The sequence below is a fragment of the Pochonia chlamydosporia genome, chromosome 6 (genome assembly GCF_001653235.2).
Source record: "Pochonia chlamydosporia 170 chromosome 6, whole genome shotgun sequence".
NCBI lineage: Eukaryota > Fungi > Ascomycota > Sordariomycetes > Hypocreales > Clavicipitaceae > Pochonia > Pochonia chlamydosporia.
In genome coordinates, this window is record NC_035795.1 from 2,582,037 (window position 1) to 2,596,672 (window position 14,636).

The following is a 14,636-nucleotide window of genomic DNA, read 5'->3' on the forward strand; positions in this document are numbered from 1 at the left end:
GTATTTACATTAACTTACACGATGCCACTAACCCACAATTGGACCAGACCTGGCCAACGTCACATCGCCAAAGCTGTCCCGCTTAGGCTATTCGGGAGCCGAAGATCGGCCCCACATCGGCCATCACGGATCGGGCTGCTTCTCTACTCGACAATTGACTCGGATTGAGTATGGCACTGCGACGGTCGGATATCCGAGCAGCTGAGCAGTGCAGTTCAAATACGGCTCTTACTATTGAGTCATTCCGGAATCATCTCGCTTAGATACTGGTGACAGCATGTGAAATTGCAATGGCAGTCTCTGAGGGGCGCTATGAATTTAGGCTGTCTAAGCATCCGAATACGCGAGCTCAATTGGTCTGCCCAAGACGAAATATACTACAATTGCTGGTATCAAATAATAGAATACAAATCATCTCTCATAATATAATATACACAGGCATTTCCGCCTCTACGCTGCACTCGCTTCAAAAGCTTGCAGCCAGTCTTTGTCGAAAAAGTTGGCAAACATCGCATCCTGTTCGGCCAGCATCTGGAAGTCTGCAACAGGAGCCTGGATCACAGCGCCAGATTGAAGGATAGCATGCGCTATCTTTTTCAACTGCGTCAGAATCTTTCTTGCCTTTGGCCAAATGTCCTCGTAGTGTTTCAGGGTGCCCATGGAGACGCGAATTCGGCATCTTGCAATTTCAGCGTCGTCTGCTTCAAATGCTCCTTTGCAAGCTACCAAGTGGGCAACAGTGCAGCCGGCGACCATGCAAATGACAAAAGGCGACATTTGGGCGGCGCGCATTGGAAGCAGAATGAGACACTGGTTTTGCTTTCGAATCGCGTCAAAGAGCTTTTCTGAATGTTTCTGATGGTCCATGATGCTGCCGATGCTGATCTCGGGACGCATAGGCGGAGGTGGGCTCCCGCAACTTGATAAGCCCTCTGCGACATCGTATGCTAAATTTGAAAGTGGGCGGTGTAGATACACAAGAGACCTAGTTTGCTGTCAGTTGATAGGCTTACTTGATGGAATACTCGACTAGTTACTCACGTATACATCATCAGGTGTGCCTGAAACATTAACTGGTCCATAACGTCTTGCTTTACAGGTAGATCTCGCTTTGATGGTGGCATCATGAGGAACCAAGAAGCCACCTGTGTTTCCATGTCACTACAGATGATCTCTGCCCGAGCAATACTTGGGTATCCTTTCGCGGCCCGCATGGCCATGACGTAGATGCGATTTGCGTCGATGAGATAGGTGAAGGATGAGAATGGCTTGTCCTCCAAGGCATATTCTCGGGATTGGTATTCCGCCATAGTTGATGTTGTGGCGGGTATTGCCTAGATTAATGCGTCAGAATATGTTTGTGAGTAACAATAATATCTTGAACCTTACTAGGCGATTGTAGTTCTCATCCTCACAAGGCAAGTCGACGCTAGTTTCGGCACTCGAGATGGCCATCTTGTAGTCTCCACGGATAATGCAGTAATTGGCATCAACTATGTAAACCATCCACCAAGTCCGACGCCAGCTCTCTGCCAGCACGGGGTCTGCCTCCACCTCGGCATCCGCAAAATTCTTTGTGTTCATACCAATAAGTTGAGCCTGTGTCAAGGCTCGGGAAAGCAGCTTTTGAGCCTCCTCACCCTCGTCACACATGCTTTCGGCCAGGGACATGAGCAGAGTGGCCTGGACGACAAAGCCGTCAACAGCAGAATCGAAGTTGTAGATGGCTTCTCGGAGACTGTGCTGACGGGCGATGGGGTCTCTGTAGTAGGATCCAATATATTGCATGGCATTCGCCAACAGCCGGAGGCTTGGTAGGTCGTCGGATGCGGTTAATTTTGCTTGAAGTGCTGGCTGTGGCAGCACAAAAGGGTGGCTTGGGTGAAAGTATTCGTAATACAAGTCCAGCAATGAATTATCTGTATCGGACCAGGATCTAACAGTCCCGGCTGAAGGCGAATGTGAGGAATCAGAGCCCAAAGGTGCGTCGCTGCTGACATTTGAAGCCGTGTACGTTGGTGTGAGAACTTGTTGAAGCTGATGAGGCGTGGGAGTCGCGGCAGCAGCAGCGGCGCGCTTCTGCATCCTGAATTTGGTGCTCCGTCGCGATTCAGGATATACACATGCTCTGGAAAGAGACTGACATCTACCACAAATGGGTCGTTGAGCATCGCAGCGGAGGTGCTGATTTCGACATGCCGAACAGGCGACTGAGACTCGCGGGGTCGCTCGGTGTTCCATGGTATGGTGGGCGAATGCGGCCAGGTTGTGTGCGCAGTAGAGGTAGCGTTCAGCGAAGGTGCTATAAGCGACTCATTCGTGTTCAATGTTTCATCGATATATCTTGGCCGCTTTTGCCTTTGAAAGTGTGAAATTGTCAGTGAGTGAAAGGGTGAGATTCTCAAAACGTCACAGTCAAGAGTCAAAAGTCAAAAGCCGAGACACGAACACCGCGGGATTCGGCTGCGAGCCGAGACTGGTGGAAGGAGCAACTAGCTCTGCATGGCGCTTGCCTGTTCTGGGATTCAAACTGCAAATGACTTCAAATGTTGACACCTATCAAATGGCTTCACAGCAGAACCCTCTTGCAATTAATTTTGGCCTTGATTTGCTCGACCTTCATCTAATTGATCATTAACTTTGACGCTTCTGGAGTCACAATCACGTCTTCAGTCTCGACTACCATGTCTGGTTGAGACTAGGCTCCACGCTTCTGCTTCCGGTCTCATGCGCCAGGAACAAATCGCACTTTTCTTGGCCAATTGCACCAGGGTGAAGCAATGCGGTGCTCTCAAGTGAGCAGCCATCGACATATTCTATACCTCAAATGCACTGAAATTTGCCAGTGTGTATCTTGACTCTGATATCTTATTTTTTGTGTTTTGATCCCACAACGTGGAACGATTTTGACAATATTTCTCTTGCTCAAGAGAAAATGAGATGCATTGACATATTAATGGTCGTCCTAGCCCAGACATAAAATAGTGCGCCAACCCCATGCAAATTTTCTCAAAGATGCAACGCCTCTTGAGACAAAATAGCTTCCTTCAATGTTTGACAAATTGTCGCCAACTCCTCCTCCGTGACAGTGTACGGCGGCGCCAACAAAATATGGTCGCCCTTCAACCCATCCACCGTTCCAACACCAGGATATACAGCAACGCCTTTGTGGAAAGAAACCTGCGTCACCTTGCCTGAAAAGCCCAGAGACGGATCAAATGTCTCCTTCGTGATGCTGTCCTTCACAAACTCGACTGCCCAAAACAACCCTCGACCACGGATATCCCCAACGGACTTGCATTCCGCCAGCTCCGAACGAAGCAGCTTCTCCAGTACAAGACCCATATCTCGGCACCTCTCAACAAGGCCATCTCTTCTGAGGATCTTCTGTACGGCCAAGGCAGCAGCGCAAGACATAGGATGCGCTTGGTATGTATGACCGTGGTTGAGCGCCTGGCTCCCTTGTCTAAGAGCATTAACGACCTTAGTATGGACATACATGCCAGCAATGGCGGCATAACCACCTCCCAAACCCTTAGCCGCCGTCACAATATCCGGCACCACGTTTTCCTGCTCAAAGGCAAAGAACGTGCCAGTCCGTCCGGTGCCACACATGATTTCATCTAAAATCAGGAGAATGCCGTACTTGTCGCAAACCTTTCGAGCACCAGAGAGATATCCCGTCGGCGGAACAATGCAGCCCGCCGTTGCGCCGATGATAGGCTCAGCAACAAAGGCAATTACTTTCTCGGGGCCAACTCTCAGAAACTCGTCCTCCAGTTCTCGGAGCAGTCTTTCCGTGAATTGGACATCCGATTCGCCATCCAACTTGTACCGGTACGCATACGGCGGCGTAACATGCGACACATGTTGGTACTCAAAGCCCTTATACGGCACTTTTCTCGCCAAATTAGACGATATTGACATGGAAGCCATGGTGTTCCCATGGTAGCTCTGCTTCCGAGAAACAAAATGTATCCGGTCTGGCTCATTTCTCTCAAAATGGTACTGTCGGGCCAATTTCATCGCAGCTTCAATTACCTCACTTCCACTTCCCAAGAAGAGCGCCTTCTCAAGCCCGTAAGGTGTTCCATCTAGAATAAAATCGGCCAACTCCTCGGCAACTGGCGTGGTGTATGATTGGGTATGAACGTAGCTGACTTTTTGGGCCTGCTTGATGATTGCGTTTTGCACTTCTTGGTTTCCATGACCAATGATAGCTACAGCAGCACCACCACAGGCGTCGATGACGGTTCGGCCATTGGAAAGATGTAAGTTGCTTCCAGAGGCGGATTCCACCATATGCGGGGCTTGAGCAAGTGATCTGTGGAATAAGTGGCCATCGTGCTGTGTTGGAGTTGAATCTGCTTCGGGTACAGGCGGTGTGTCTGTACAATGGGGGGCCATTGCGCACGATGATAGTATCCTTAGATGGACTTAATACGTTTCAAGTGTTTGCGGAGTATTCATAAATCGCAATGAATGTGAATGTGCATGCAATCCAAACTTGGTTCCTCGTGCAGTTTATACCCACCATGTAACCCGATGGTTCCAATCCAATACCGAAACCCGACAACATTTCGTAGGGCGTATGTCAAAGCGCATGTCAAAAGGGAGTTTCCATTATGCTCCAGTCCAGGGTTCTCTTCTTGTTTCCCGTTATCGCCTGCATACTCCTACAGCTCTTGGCATCGGCTTCAAAACCTTCCACATCTCAAACCCGATACGATGGCCCGAAATGGATTCTTTTACAAGAAACCACGGAAGCTAGACTTCTTGAGCAACAATTCCCCACCATCACCGACTTCCATAGCAATACATATCCACATATGGATACGAACAATCGTGAAAAACGGACCAAAATGGAGTCAACTTGTGCAAAGCCATCGGCTTAGAACGGCAAACCCGATGTAAGAAAACACAATAAAACAGTAAACATGTCTGATTTCTTTCACGCTTCGTGATTTCACGAACAATACCATTTTACCTTTTAGGCCGCACATACAACCCCAAAGGCAAAATGCCATTGTGTGAAAAGACCCGAGACCACGGGTCGTCGGTCTCAGACACCGGCGACGAATCAGGACCCGACCAAGACACCACCCCCAAGGATGAAGCACACCTTGACACATGGAGAGGATGGGTGGTAGTTACGGCTGCGGCATTGTCTCTTTTCATGTACATGGGTGTGATATACAGCTGGGGTATATTGCAGGCGGAAATGGCTGACACGAAGGGCTATTCGCTTACTACACTTACATTTGTGGGATCGCTCGCCACGTCGTTCATGGTAGCGCTGTGTATATTGGTAGGCAAGTTGGTGAGAAAGTTTGGGTACAGGAGAATTGCCATGTCGGGTGCTGTGTTTCTAGGGCTGGGTGAATTCCTGTCAAGTTGGGTTGTTGACCATCTGTGGGCACTGTTCATCACGCATGGTATATTGTTTGGTGTTGGTGGCGGCTTAATCATTCTGGTATTGTCTTCTCTCTTAAGATACGATGATCTATTCCATTTACTGACTATGTGAACAGCCTTGCTCAACAGCTCCGCTGCAATGGTTCCGCAAATATCGTGGACTTGCAACGGGGATAGTATTCGGAGGAGGAAGTCTTGGTGCTGCAGTGATGGGTGTTGCTGCCCATGAACTCGTCAACAAGGTTGGGATTGAGTGGACATTCAGAATCTTGGGCTTCATGCTGTGGGCGGTTTGTCTCCCGGCAGCGTATTGCATACAACAGCCTTTGCTGTCCAAGTCTTCGGTTCCACAACTTCAATGGTAAGTTGGCCACGATCTCGAATCATGTCATATAAATACTGACACTAAAAGGTACCGATGGCGAGAACCCAAGTTCATTATTCTCATCCTCGGAGGTGCCATTGCGTGCTTCCCTCTCTTCGTTCCACCGTACTTTATTCCCATTTTTGCCAGATCAGTCAGCAGCTCTGGTTCGACTGCCATTATAGCACTTACAATTTGGAATCTCGCATCGACGTTTGGCCGAGTATTCGCTGGGTATTCTTCTGACTCCTTCCTCGGTCCGCTCAACAGCCTCAACATTTCGCTCTTTCTTTGCGGGATAAGCGCATTGGCAATTTGGCCGTTCGTCACTAACATGGGCTTATTGGTCTTCTTCACCATTATCAACGGTGTTGGGTGCGGCTCATTCTTCAGCTTGTTCCCGCTGGCTGTGGGAAGCACCTTTGGGCCACCTAACACGATGGGTATTCTACCAATCCTGTGGGAAGCCTGGATTTTCGGCTATTTCCTGGTACGTGATTCGTAAGAAGGAAACATCCAAAGGAAACAGCTAACAGCATGTAGGGGACGCCTATTGCAGCTCGGTTATACTCTTTGGCCGGCACAGGAACCGACGTGAGCTTGTACCGACCTGCGGCATACTATGCTGGTGCTGCGTCTTTTGTTGGCATGTTCTTCATGCTTGCTATTCGCTTCATGAACAAGAAGCAGTTTTTCACAAAGGCGTGATATTGGTAGAGGTGATGAAAGTTTATGACTAGATATAGACGCATTTTAAAGGTAGACATGCTGGAGCATTCATATCAAAGTAGCATTACAGGGCGTATTGATTTATACATAGAAATACAACTAATTACAAATTCAAGGCACGATATGCATCGATTGCCCGGCTGATTGGAGATCAACCTGTTCAATTGCAGGCCACCACTGTGACCATGCGCCTTGCTCATCAAGATTATTACTAACTTCGGCGAAAAGTTGATTCAACAAGGTGTTTGTATCGAGTTCATGCTCTGGAATGGTCTGCACAGCACTCGGAGACGTCGCAGGCGCAGGTGGTCTCTCTGCACCCCGAATCTCCCGGCTATGCTGGTCCGATCTGTCCACGACACGAAACTCATGAACTGATTGATGAAGTGTGTCAAAGTCTGCCCGGCTTCGTCCTTGGTATCGCGTCTGGTCTTCTGTAGCCCGCCCATACAACACCGATGCATGCTGTATGGTTTTGATCTATCAACATGTTAGTCTCTCGCAATCAACACATTTAGACAGATCACGTAGATCATACCCATCCGTCGGCTATCTTCCACACATGCCGAAACTTTTCCAAGTAGTCCAGACACATTGCGAGGCATTCCTCCGCTCGAGGACTCCGATTAAGATTCATCCGCGGATACTTGGACACATAAAGATTGAGATAACCAGCGGAGAAGGCACAAAATCCAGCAAAAGGAGTCATGAGATGCACCCCACACTCGGACGCTTCGTGCAAAATCGTGGCAATGTGCTCTGCGGCACCAAACAGAAGTCGCGAGCTTTCATTCCACCATCCTTCTGGAGCGGGCGCTTCCAACATTGGCTGATCCACGGGGCCACGTGGTTCCGATTCTGGGGTCGGGAGAAAAGGGAAATATTCACGATGAAGCATGAGAGTGCTTAGTTGTCAGCAGGAGGGTACTTGTTTCAACGTCTCTTGTATGACATGACGCTTACCTCACATAGAAGAGAAGGTTGAGATAGACAAAAGTCTCCCCAAAACCAAGAGTCATATGAACAGCGACAGAATTACTAGGATAATGAAGCTTTCGGTGTTGACCTGCCCGCCAGGCCTCCAACTGACTCCTCGACAGCGACCACGGCGAGCCAGGAACCCAAGGGCAGTTCTGGGGTGCACACATGCCAGGTGCTCGACGTCCATCGTTGAAGATGAAAGTCATTACCTGCGCCCAAATGTCGAAACCGCCGACTAATATCTCGAAACTTTGAGTTACGTCTAGCATGCCCGTTGATTGACCTGCCAGAGAATGGTCACCTCCAACTGCCTGGGGCGGTGCCTCCGGTCCAAATGCAAATTCCACGGCGCTCAGCGGGCGAGCAATCTTCATCTTTTTCATTTCCGACATGGGAAGCATAGGAGGATTGTATGTGCCCGAATTGACCATGCAGTCCATGATGAAACATGCCCAGTATGTTCTGGTTTCCACGGCCAGGGAGACTGTGTCGTTTCGATTTTCTGATGTTATATCAAGCGGGTATGGCGCAACTCGGAAACTATGCAGAGCCTGCATTATACGAATCGCAATTCCTATTTTGATTCAGCGCACTATTTATCGACAAGTTGGCGGAAGTACTCACCGCAATATACCCACGCCTTGTGAAAGTCTCGCGTTCCCCATTCGTGAAGAGTAATGATGAGGAGAGCCTGGACGACCTGCACTTTCGGCGGCTGCAAAATAAACTCGGACAACACATCCTTTGTGTAAAGAGCATAGTGTTCCCTCGATAACAATTCATCCGCCCAGGAAGTACTCTGCACCGATAACTGCGCCTTTGTTACTGCCAAAACCGCACCCAGCAAAGCCTTACTCTCTGGGTGTCGCTGCGCATGAAACTCTTCAATAAATGTGGGGAGATGCAGGATGGCAAGCTCCGGAAAGTTGTTGATAAAGACATGAACAGCTTTGAGAATCACACTATTCGACAGACTGTCAATGTGCGCGTCGACTAATTGTTTCGTATAGTCAGAGGGAGGGAGTTGCTGCTGTTTGGCCGGCACGCGATGCCGTGTAGGAGATTGGCTCTGCGCATGTTGCCTCCGGGTTGGAACAGCCGTAGCTGCAGCCGCAGGAGTCGCATGAGTTATACTATCATCCAGATGCTGTGGTGTTTCAATTCTTTTAGCCGAACCTCTGACATCGCTACGTCTTGCCCTGCTGCTACGTGGTGTTCGTGACACGGGACGAGTCAAGGCGCACTCTGTGTTGCCCAACTTGCGACACCTTTGACACGGCGCACTTCCTTCGTGTATGCACTTGAGTTTAGAGCGCCTATATTTTTTGCGAGTCAAAAGATGGGGTTTCAGCTGATTGATCGGACGAACTTACCTGCATGCATCGCAGGAGAGGCTGGATCGCATCGTCGGTTCGTCACGGGTCGGATCTGGGATGCTGAGGGTGGAGCTCCAAGAAAACTTATAAGTTCGGAAATGGGCTAGAAAATCCAAAGCCGATGGGATGGGGATGGTTGAGTCAGACATTCCCGATGACTTTTATGGGCCGGGTAGGCGCCGTGGACAAAGTATCTAGGATGTTGGTTGTCGGGGCATCATTATCAGATATGTTGGTCGGAATATGAGCAGTCATTATCTTTTTATGATTCATGTAGTTGAAAGGGCGCGGTTTGTTTCTTCATTTACTCTGTTACGACTTACACTTACACACCGATTTGGAGTTGGCTGAGAAGTTGGCACCATGGCCGGCTTTGATCTTAGCAATTCGGGACACTACACTTATACACCTTTCGGGGTTAATTAACGCGAAGTACTTGATGCTTCGAAGTAAAAGAAAGCTGCGTGGACAACAATGAAATTTGCATACCTTCACATATACTGATGAGTCGATGCCGGAATACACGGAATTTGGGCTTACTATTTTGCCTACATTTTACTCATTTGCACTATTTCCCCCAAAACAAAAGAGGGGCAAGTCCATCTGATCTAACCCTGCCTGCACCATGAGGCTGCCTTAAGCAATCTACCAAAGATGGCATCATCAGCCTCACGATGAGACGGCTCTGCTTCGCAACTCTGCAGTTTCAAAAATGATCCAAGTCTAAAGCCAGATTTCCGAACTACTCGTAGCTGAATCTCAAACCTATCCAAGATGTGGACTAACCGCTCGTCAACCGGACAGAGTAACAAACCATGCCCATGCTGCTACGATCTGGACGCCATCGCCGCCGCAGATGGCATTGATGCCAGAAACGTCAGAGGAACCCTAGACCAAACACAAATGGTAATACGCCTGTTACGGAGCCTCCAAACAATTGAGAACGCTGCCACGTCAGGCTGTAAAGTCTGCAAACTATTGGTCAACATCCTCTTGCATTTCGACCCAAATTCAAGAAGCACCACGACCCAGATTGTGCTCCAACTTCCAATTGGTCACGGTAACCTTCAGATTCTGTTTCCCCTTGACGGGCCTCAGAATGTAGTTCAAGTATACACATCCCCTGGTATGTTAAGTCATTCCATGTTCTCACATCTCGCGCTAACATTGCTCCCAGCCAACGCAAAGCTCTGGCATCACATATCACCATTACCGGAAATATGCACAGATCGTCTGTCAAAAGAAAGCCTGAGCTTCATCCGTTCGTGCTTGAAGTCATGTTTGGAGAACCACCCTCTCTGCCAGCAAAGACAAAGCAACAGCTCCAAGGGACCAGCTCGCCTCATATACGTAGGCGATAGCAGCCAAACCACACTGCGACTCGTGGAAACCAACCAACTTGCTGGTGACCCAGCCTACAATGCGCTTAGTTACTGCTGGGGCGATGATATCAGCATCAAGACCACCGTCTCCAACATGCACACCTTGACATCGGGGATCGCACTCGGCAGCCTGCCCCAGACCCTGGTGGACGCCGTACTTCTCACTCAAGAACTGGGTATCAAATTCCTATGGATAGACGCATTGTGTATCATTCAAGATTCGCACGAGGACTGGGAGAAAGAGTCCGCAAATATGGCGTCTATCTACGCAAATGCCCATCTCACCATTGCAGCTGCGTCTGCCGCATCAGCTACGCAGGGCTTTTTGCAGCATAGTGCCACCACGGGGAATCATCAGGAACAGAAAGATTTCAGCGAGATAATCCACGACGATGACGGTACACAAATACTGCTCAAAGCGAGACTTATACCACAATATGGAATCCACTGGAAATGGACCGACAACTTCGAGGATCGCTTCCCCAAAGAGCCGTGGTCAAGACGAGGGTGGACGCTACAAGAGCAATTACTTTCCACTCGTCTTCTGTGTATCTCATCGACAGAAATGCAATGGACGTGCTGGGAAGCAGAAGTCTGTGAATGTAACTCTAAGCAGAACAAACGTCGTCAGTTTGGCGGCACGCCCATTGCTCTAATAGACGACGCGTCTGTTATATTCCGCTTGTGGAAGAAGATTGTCGAAATATACTCTGTAAGGTCACTCACATACTCGAGTGACAAGCTTCCCGCAGTATCAGGTATTGCCGAAGTTGTACAGCAAAAGACAGGGTCACGCTACATTGCTGGCTTGTGGGCAGATAATATCGACTTGGATCTTCTCTGGCGACGGACGGGGCCGTCAGATGATAGAGATAACGAAAACAATAGGGCCGCCTCTTTCTCGTGGGCGTCGATTGACGGTGAAATAGATTACTATTGTTTTAGGAATGGAAAGCAAGCCTATCGGAGCTCAACAGTTCTTACATTGGACGCGGTTCCTACCACAGAACAAGCTCCTCTAGGTAGTGTCATTGACGGGACACTCTCAATTCGTGGACCTCTCGTCTCTGCAACTATCGAACAAATATCCCCTAATTGTTGGATGCAGGTCAAAATTGATGATACTTTGCTTGTTTTAGCGACTGATACAGTTGTTCAAGGACTCGTTTTTCCCCGGCCAGATGGCGAATTGCAGACAACCGCATGCAGATGGCCCCGGCATAATGGTAGTCTATCTTCCCGGAGAAGCGGACGTCAAGCAGGGCCATCAGAACTGCGTGACAGTATCTCTTATGAGCCAAATGGGAGATTGACTGGGACCTTGCCGGCAAGGGGTACCCAATGCTGGGTCCTTCAGCTGGGTGCATTTGCGCAAGAGTCACATCAGTCAATCGTTTGGGATCATGAGTTATTGATCCTCGGGCGGTCTTCCAGATCCCCTAAGTATTATGAGAGGTTGGGACTTACTTCATTTCGAGGCAATCGACTTGATAAGACATTTGGCGACGAAAATGTACACACCATTACACTGGTCTAAGTATGTGCGCAGCTCTTTGGGAGTCCAGGTCTTGAGAGACATAAACAACACTTACAAAAGCCAAGTCTCTTGTGTGGTTTGCGGACTGTGTCCATAGGCAAGTGCAGCAGATATGACAATAGTCAGCTCTGCCTTGGTCACCCATGTGCTGCTCCACACCACACTCTCATATCAAATATACCGAACGAATGCCATCTGTGCCCGCCTTAGCTACATACGGGCTCGTCTCTGAACCGCCCCGTTCATGACCCGGTGCAGCTTCGCCATCCATGATTCCATGAACGTACGCGTGACCGACAACCTGCCTCCAAATTACGTCCTCTCTTACCGCTTCCACGGGAGCCGGAACCTCCCTTAGGACGAACGGCACTGGACTCCCAAATACCAAGCATAACTCATCGCCTGCTTCTGTGCCCGGAGGGGCTGATCCTATATAGCCACCTTCAGCCTCAAAGAACACTCTACCCTCGTTTGCATACCAGAAGTTTTCTTCGGCTACATGAATGATGTGCGCCATGTCATCGTCAGAGAACACTGTCTGGTCGGGTCCAATAAGAACCAAACCACCAGGACCTGCTTTCATGGCAGTATGTGCAGTCCGGAACATGTTTGCATCACCATCATATGCCCTGTCAAAAGTAACACGACCGACTTTGAAAGCATAATCGAGCTGACTGAAAAGATCACCCATCATAGTACGGGCGACAGCCATTGAAAGTGGTGTTGTTGGCACAGGCAAGTAATCGGCGAAGGGATCCGAATCAAGATGAAAGAAAGAATCAATGGCTGAAAGAAGTTCGCAAAAGTCCACTTCTCCCTTGATCATGGGCTTGGTGGTAGAGGTGACCCGAGTGACAGGCTTGGCCAAGACACTGAGGGCCGTTGCATGGTCTGTGGCAAGGGCTGGGAAGGGACCGTAGGTTGGTGGCCATGCGTTGAATTGTGACAGGCGATAATCTAGCAGTGTCGTCGTCAAGGTGCCGTAGGTTCTTCCCCAGCGTGGTACCCAAGATGGGATGGAGGAGTTTGCGGGCCTTGGTTCATCGTTGAGTAGGATACCCAAGTGATGGTAGCGATGAATAAAAAGAGAAGCCAACGAAACGTAGAGTTGGGTGACTGAGACGGTGTAGTCTGGAGCGAGGTCGATCGGATTTGGGGAGTCGTGAAGAAGGCCCAAAAGGCCGTAGATTTTATCCCGAGGATCGGTGGCATCTTTGAAGCGAGTGCTTTCCAGGAGGAAGAGCAACCTGTCAGCCTGATCGAGGCGAATTATATTCTCTCGAATTGACTCTAGGAGTCCCATCTTTTCAGAAAATCGCTGTAAAATCTGTTGCTGATCGAGTGGCATTGAGTTCCAAAACGGTTTGCAACAAGTGCCACGCTCATAGTGACGAGTTAGAATAGCACCCGAGTCTTCAATAAGACCTATCGGCGCGACTATTTCGCCATAGATGGCCAAAACGTTTCCTTGATTCAAGATAGCTTCTTGAAGAACCCACACACGTGTCCACCATGGAAGTTTTACAATATGGTCCACCACCTCAAGGGCTCCCTTCCAAACGGTAGAGCCGACGGACGTGCGAAGGCAAGTTTTCAGGCACCTTCCATTTGAGAGTATCTTCATGATAGCGAAAGCGCCTGCTTGATTGTTACGCATCACTTGTAGTGGGCTGAGTGAAGCAGCGTTGCCATTGCCTGCTGCCTGCTCCTCTTCTTGCCGGGCAAGAAAATCGTTCACTCTCTCCTGATCGGTAGCGTTCAGGCCATCCTTTGGCTCCCACTGCAAGTTGTTAGTTAGAGAACAGGGAGTGAAAGGAGACAATGACGGCTGACCACAATCCACATGGGTAGTTCGGTGGTATCAACAGGATCATAACCTGGCTGTTCGGGTGTTGATGAGGCCATGAAAGCACTCATGTCTTGTAAGACACCTCGGGAATCAACCTATTGATACCAGAGTATTAGCGTACTCACAGAGCTTTTCAGAAGAGATAGGCTTGCGTACACCAGTACTAGTTGGAGCTGTCTCAGTTTGGAGTAGATACGTGTAGTCCCGACACCATGTGAATCTCGGAGGGTCAGCCCAAGAAGCTTGTTCGTCCTGCGGAATGAGGTCAAGCACGCCGCTCTCGCCTAAAAATATGTGTACCGAGCCAGCAGCTCTGTAAATCTTTGCCATCAACGCAACTTGCTCCGCCTTTTCCTGAGTGTCAGCTTGGTTGATACATATTGCGTCCACCCAGAGAACCTTTGTGTCAATGCTGGACCGCAAGCGCCGGAGAGCGCATATCAAGTTCTTCGTTGCATAAAGACACGACCCGTCCACTTCGATTGGAGAAGTGTCGTTGGCGTTGCCCCAGACATATGATAGTGCATCAAAAGCTGGCTTGTCGTCGAGAGAGACGGTCTGCACTTTGCAGCAAAGATCACCGGCCCATCGTCCAGGCAGGAGATGTAGGATCCGGATGGAATTGTTAGAAGAATTGAGCTTGTCGTACTTTACCTGGGTCATGTTGGATTTATTGATTTCCCATGACAGTTGAAATACAAACATGGGAAAATTGTTGGAGTATTTGGATATTAGCCACCCAGGCACTTCGATTCAGCTCTGATTGGAGTGAGGCTGACGAAGGCACCAGGCCGGACAGAGCTGTTCCAGGTCATTGATACATGGCTGAAGACCTTTGTTTCAGACTGGGCCTGGAAAGAGGTGAAGATATGCCAGCATCGCAAAAAGCTTGGAGAAACTCATCCCGTTGTAGAATATCGGGGGCATCAGGCAACGGGTGTGGCGACAAATTCTTACTTCTAATGCAACGAAGCGTGGCGTAGGCCTCAGTTCAGTACGTGAG

The 14,636-nt window shown here is 49.2% G+C and overlaps 6 protein-coding genes across 6 annotated transcripts; 2 read left to right on the forward strand and 4 right to left on the reverse strand.

Annotated features, from left to right (window-relative positions):
- Positions 1–450: 450 nt before the first annotated feature.
- VFPPC_08785 (Zn(II)2Cys6 transcription factor) lies at positions 451–2,085 on the reverse strand (the record flags this gene model as incomplete). The annotated part of the gene is made up of 3 exons (XM_018287432.1): positions 451–985; positions 1,042–1,334; positions 1,390–2,085. 3 exons carry the CDS (start codon positions 2,083–2,085, stop codon positions 451–453), a joined length of 1,524 nt encoding a protein of 507 aa, XP_018140433.1.
- A 924-nt stretch (positions 2,086–3,009) lies between these two features.
- VFPPC_08784 (aminotransferase) lies at positions 3,010–4,407 on the reverse strand (the record flags this gene model as incomplete). Its single annotated transcript, XM_018287431.1, has 1 exon — positions 3,010–4,407. One exon carries the CDS (start codon positions 4,405–4,407, stop codon positions 3,010–3,012), a length of 1,398 nt encoding a protein of 465 aa, XP_018140432.1.
- Positions 4,408–5,020: 613 nt separating this feature from the next.
- On the forward strand, positions 5,021–6,487 carry VFPPC_16390 (monocarboxylate transporter; the record flags this gene model as incomplete). The annotated part of the gene is made up of 4 exons (XM_018294143.1): positions 5,021–5,473; positions 5,532–5,776; positions 5,828–6,269; positions 6,323–6,487. The coding sequence occupies 4 exons, from the start codon at positions 5,021–5,023 to the stop codon at positions 6,485–6,487; spliced, it is 1,305 nt and encodes a 434-aa protein (XP_018140431.1).
- A 132-nt stretch (positions 6,488–6,619) lies between these two features.
- VFPPC_08783 (aminotransferase) lies at positions 6,620–9,014 on the reverse strand (the record flags this gene model as incomplete). Its single annotated transcript, XM_018287430.1, has 5 exons — positions 6,620–6,988; positions 7,047–7,413; positions 7,472–8,063; positions 8,114–8,805; positions 8,863–9,014. 5 exons carry the CDS (start codon positions 9,012–9,014, stop codon positions 6,620–6,622), a joined length of 2,172 nt encoding a protein of 723 aa, XP_018140430.1.
- Positions 9,015–9,639: 625 nt separating this feature from the next.
- On the forward strand, positions 9,640–11,784 carry VFPPC_16389 (HET domain-containing protein; the record flags this gene model as incomplete). The annotated part of the gene is made up of 2 exons (XM_018294142.1): positions 9,640–9,991; positions 10,043–11,784. 2 exons carry the CDS (start codon positions 9,640–9,642, stop codon positions 11,782–11,784), a joined length of 2,094 nt encoding a protein of 697 aa, XP_018140429.1.
- Positions 11,785–11,950: 166 nt separating this feature from the next.
- On the reverse strand, positions 11,951–14,296 carry VFPPC_08782 (heterokaryon incompatibility protein (HET) domain-containing protein; the record flags this gene model as incomplete). Its single annotated transcript, XM_018287429.1, has 3 exons — positions 11,951–13,564; positions 13,618–13,728; positions 13,790–14,296. 3 exons carry the CDS (start codon positions 14,294–14,296, stop codon positions 11,951–11,953), a joined length of 2,232 nt encoding a protein of 743 aa, XP_018140428.1.
- Between the last annotated feature and the right edge of the window lie 340 nt (positions 14,297–14,636).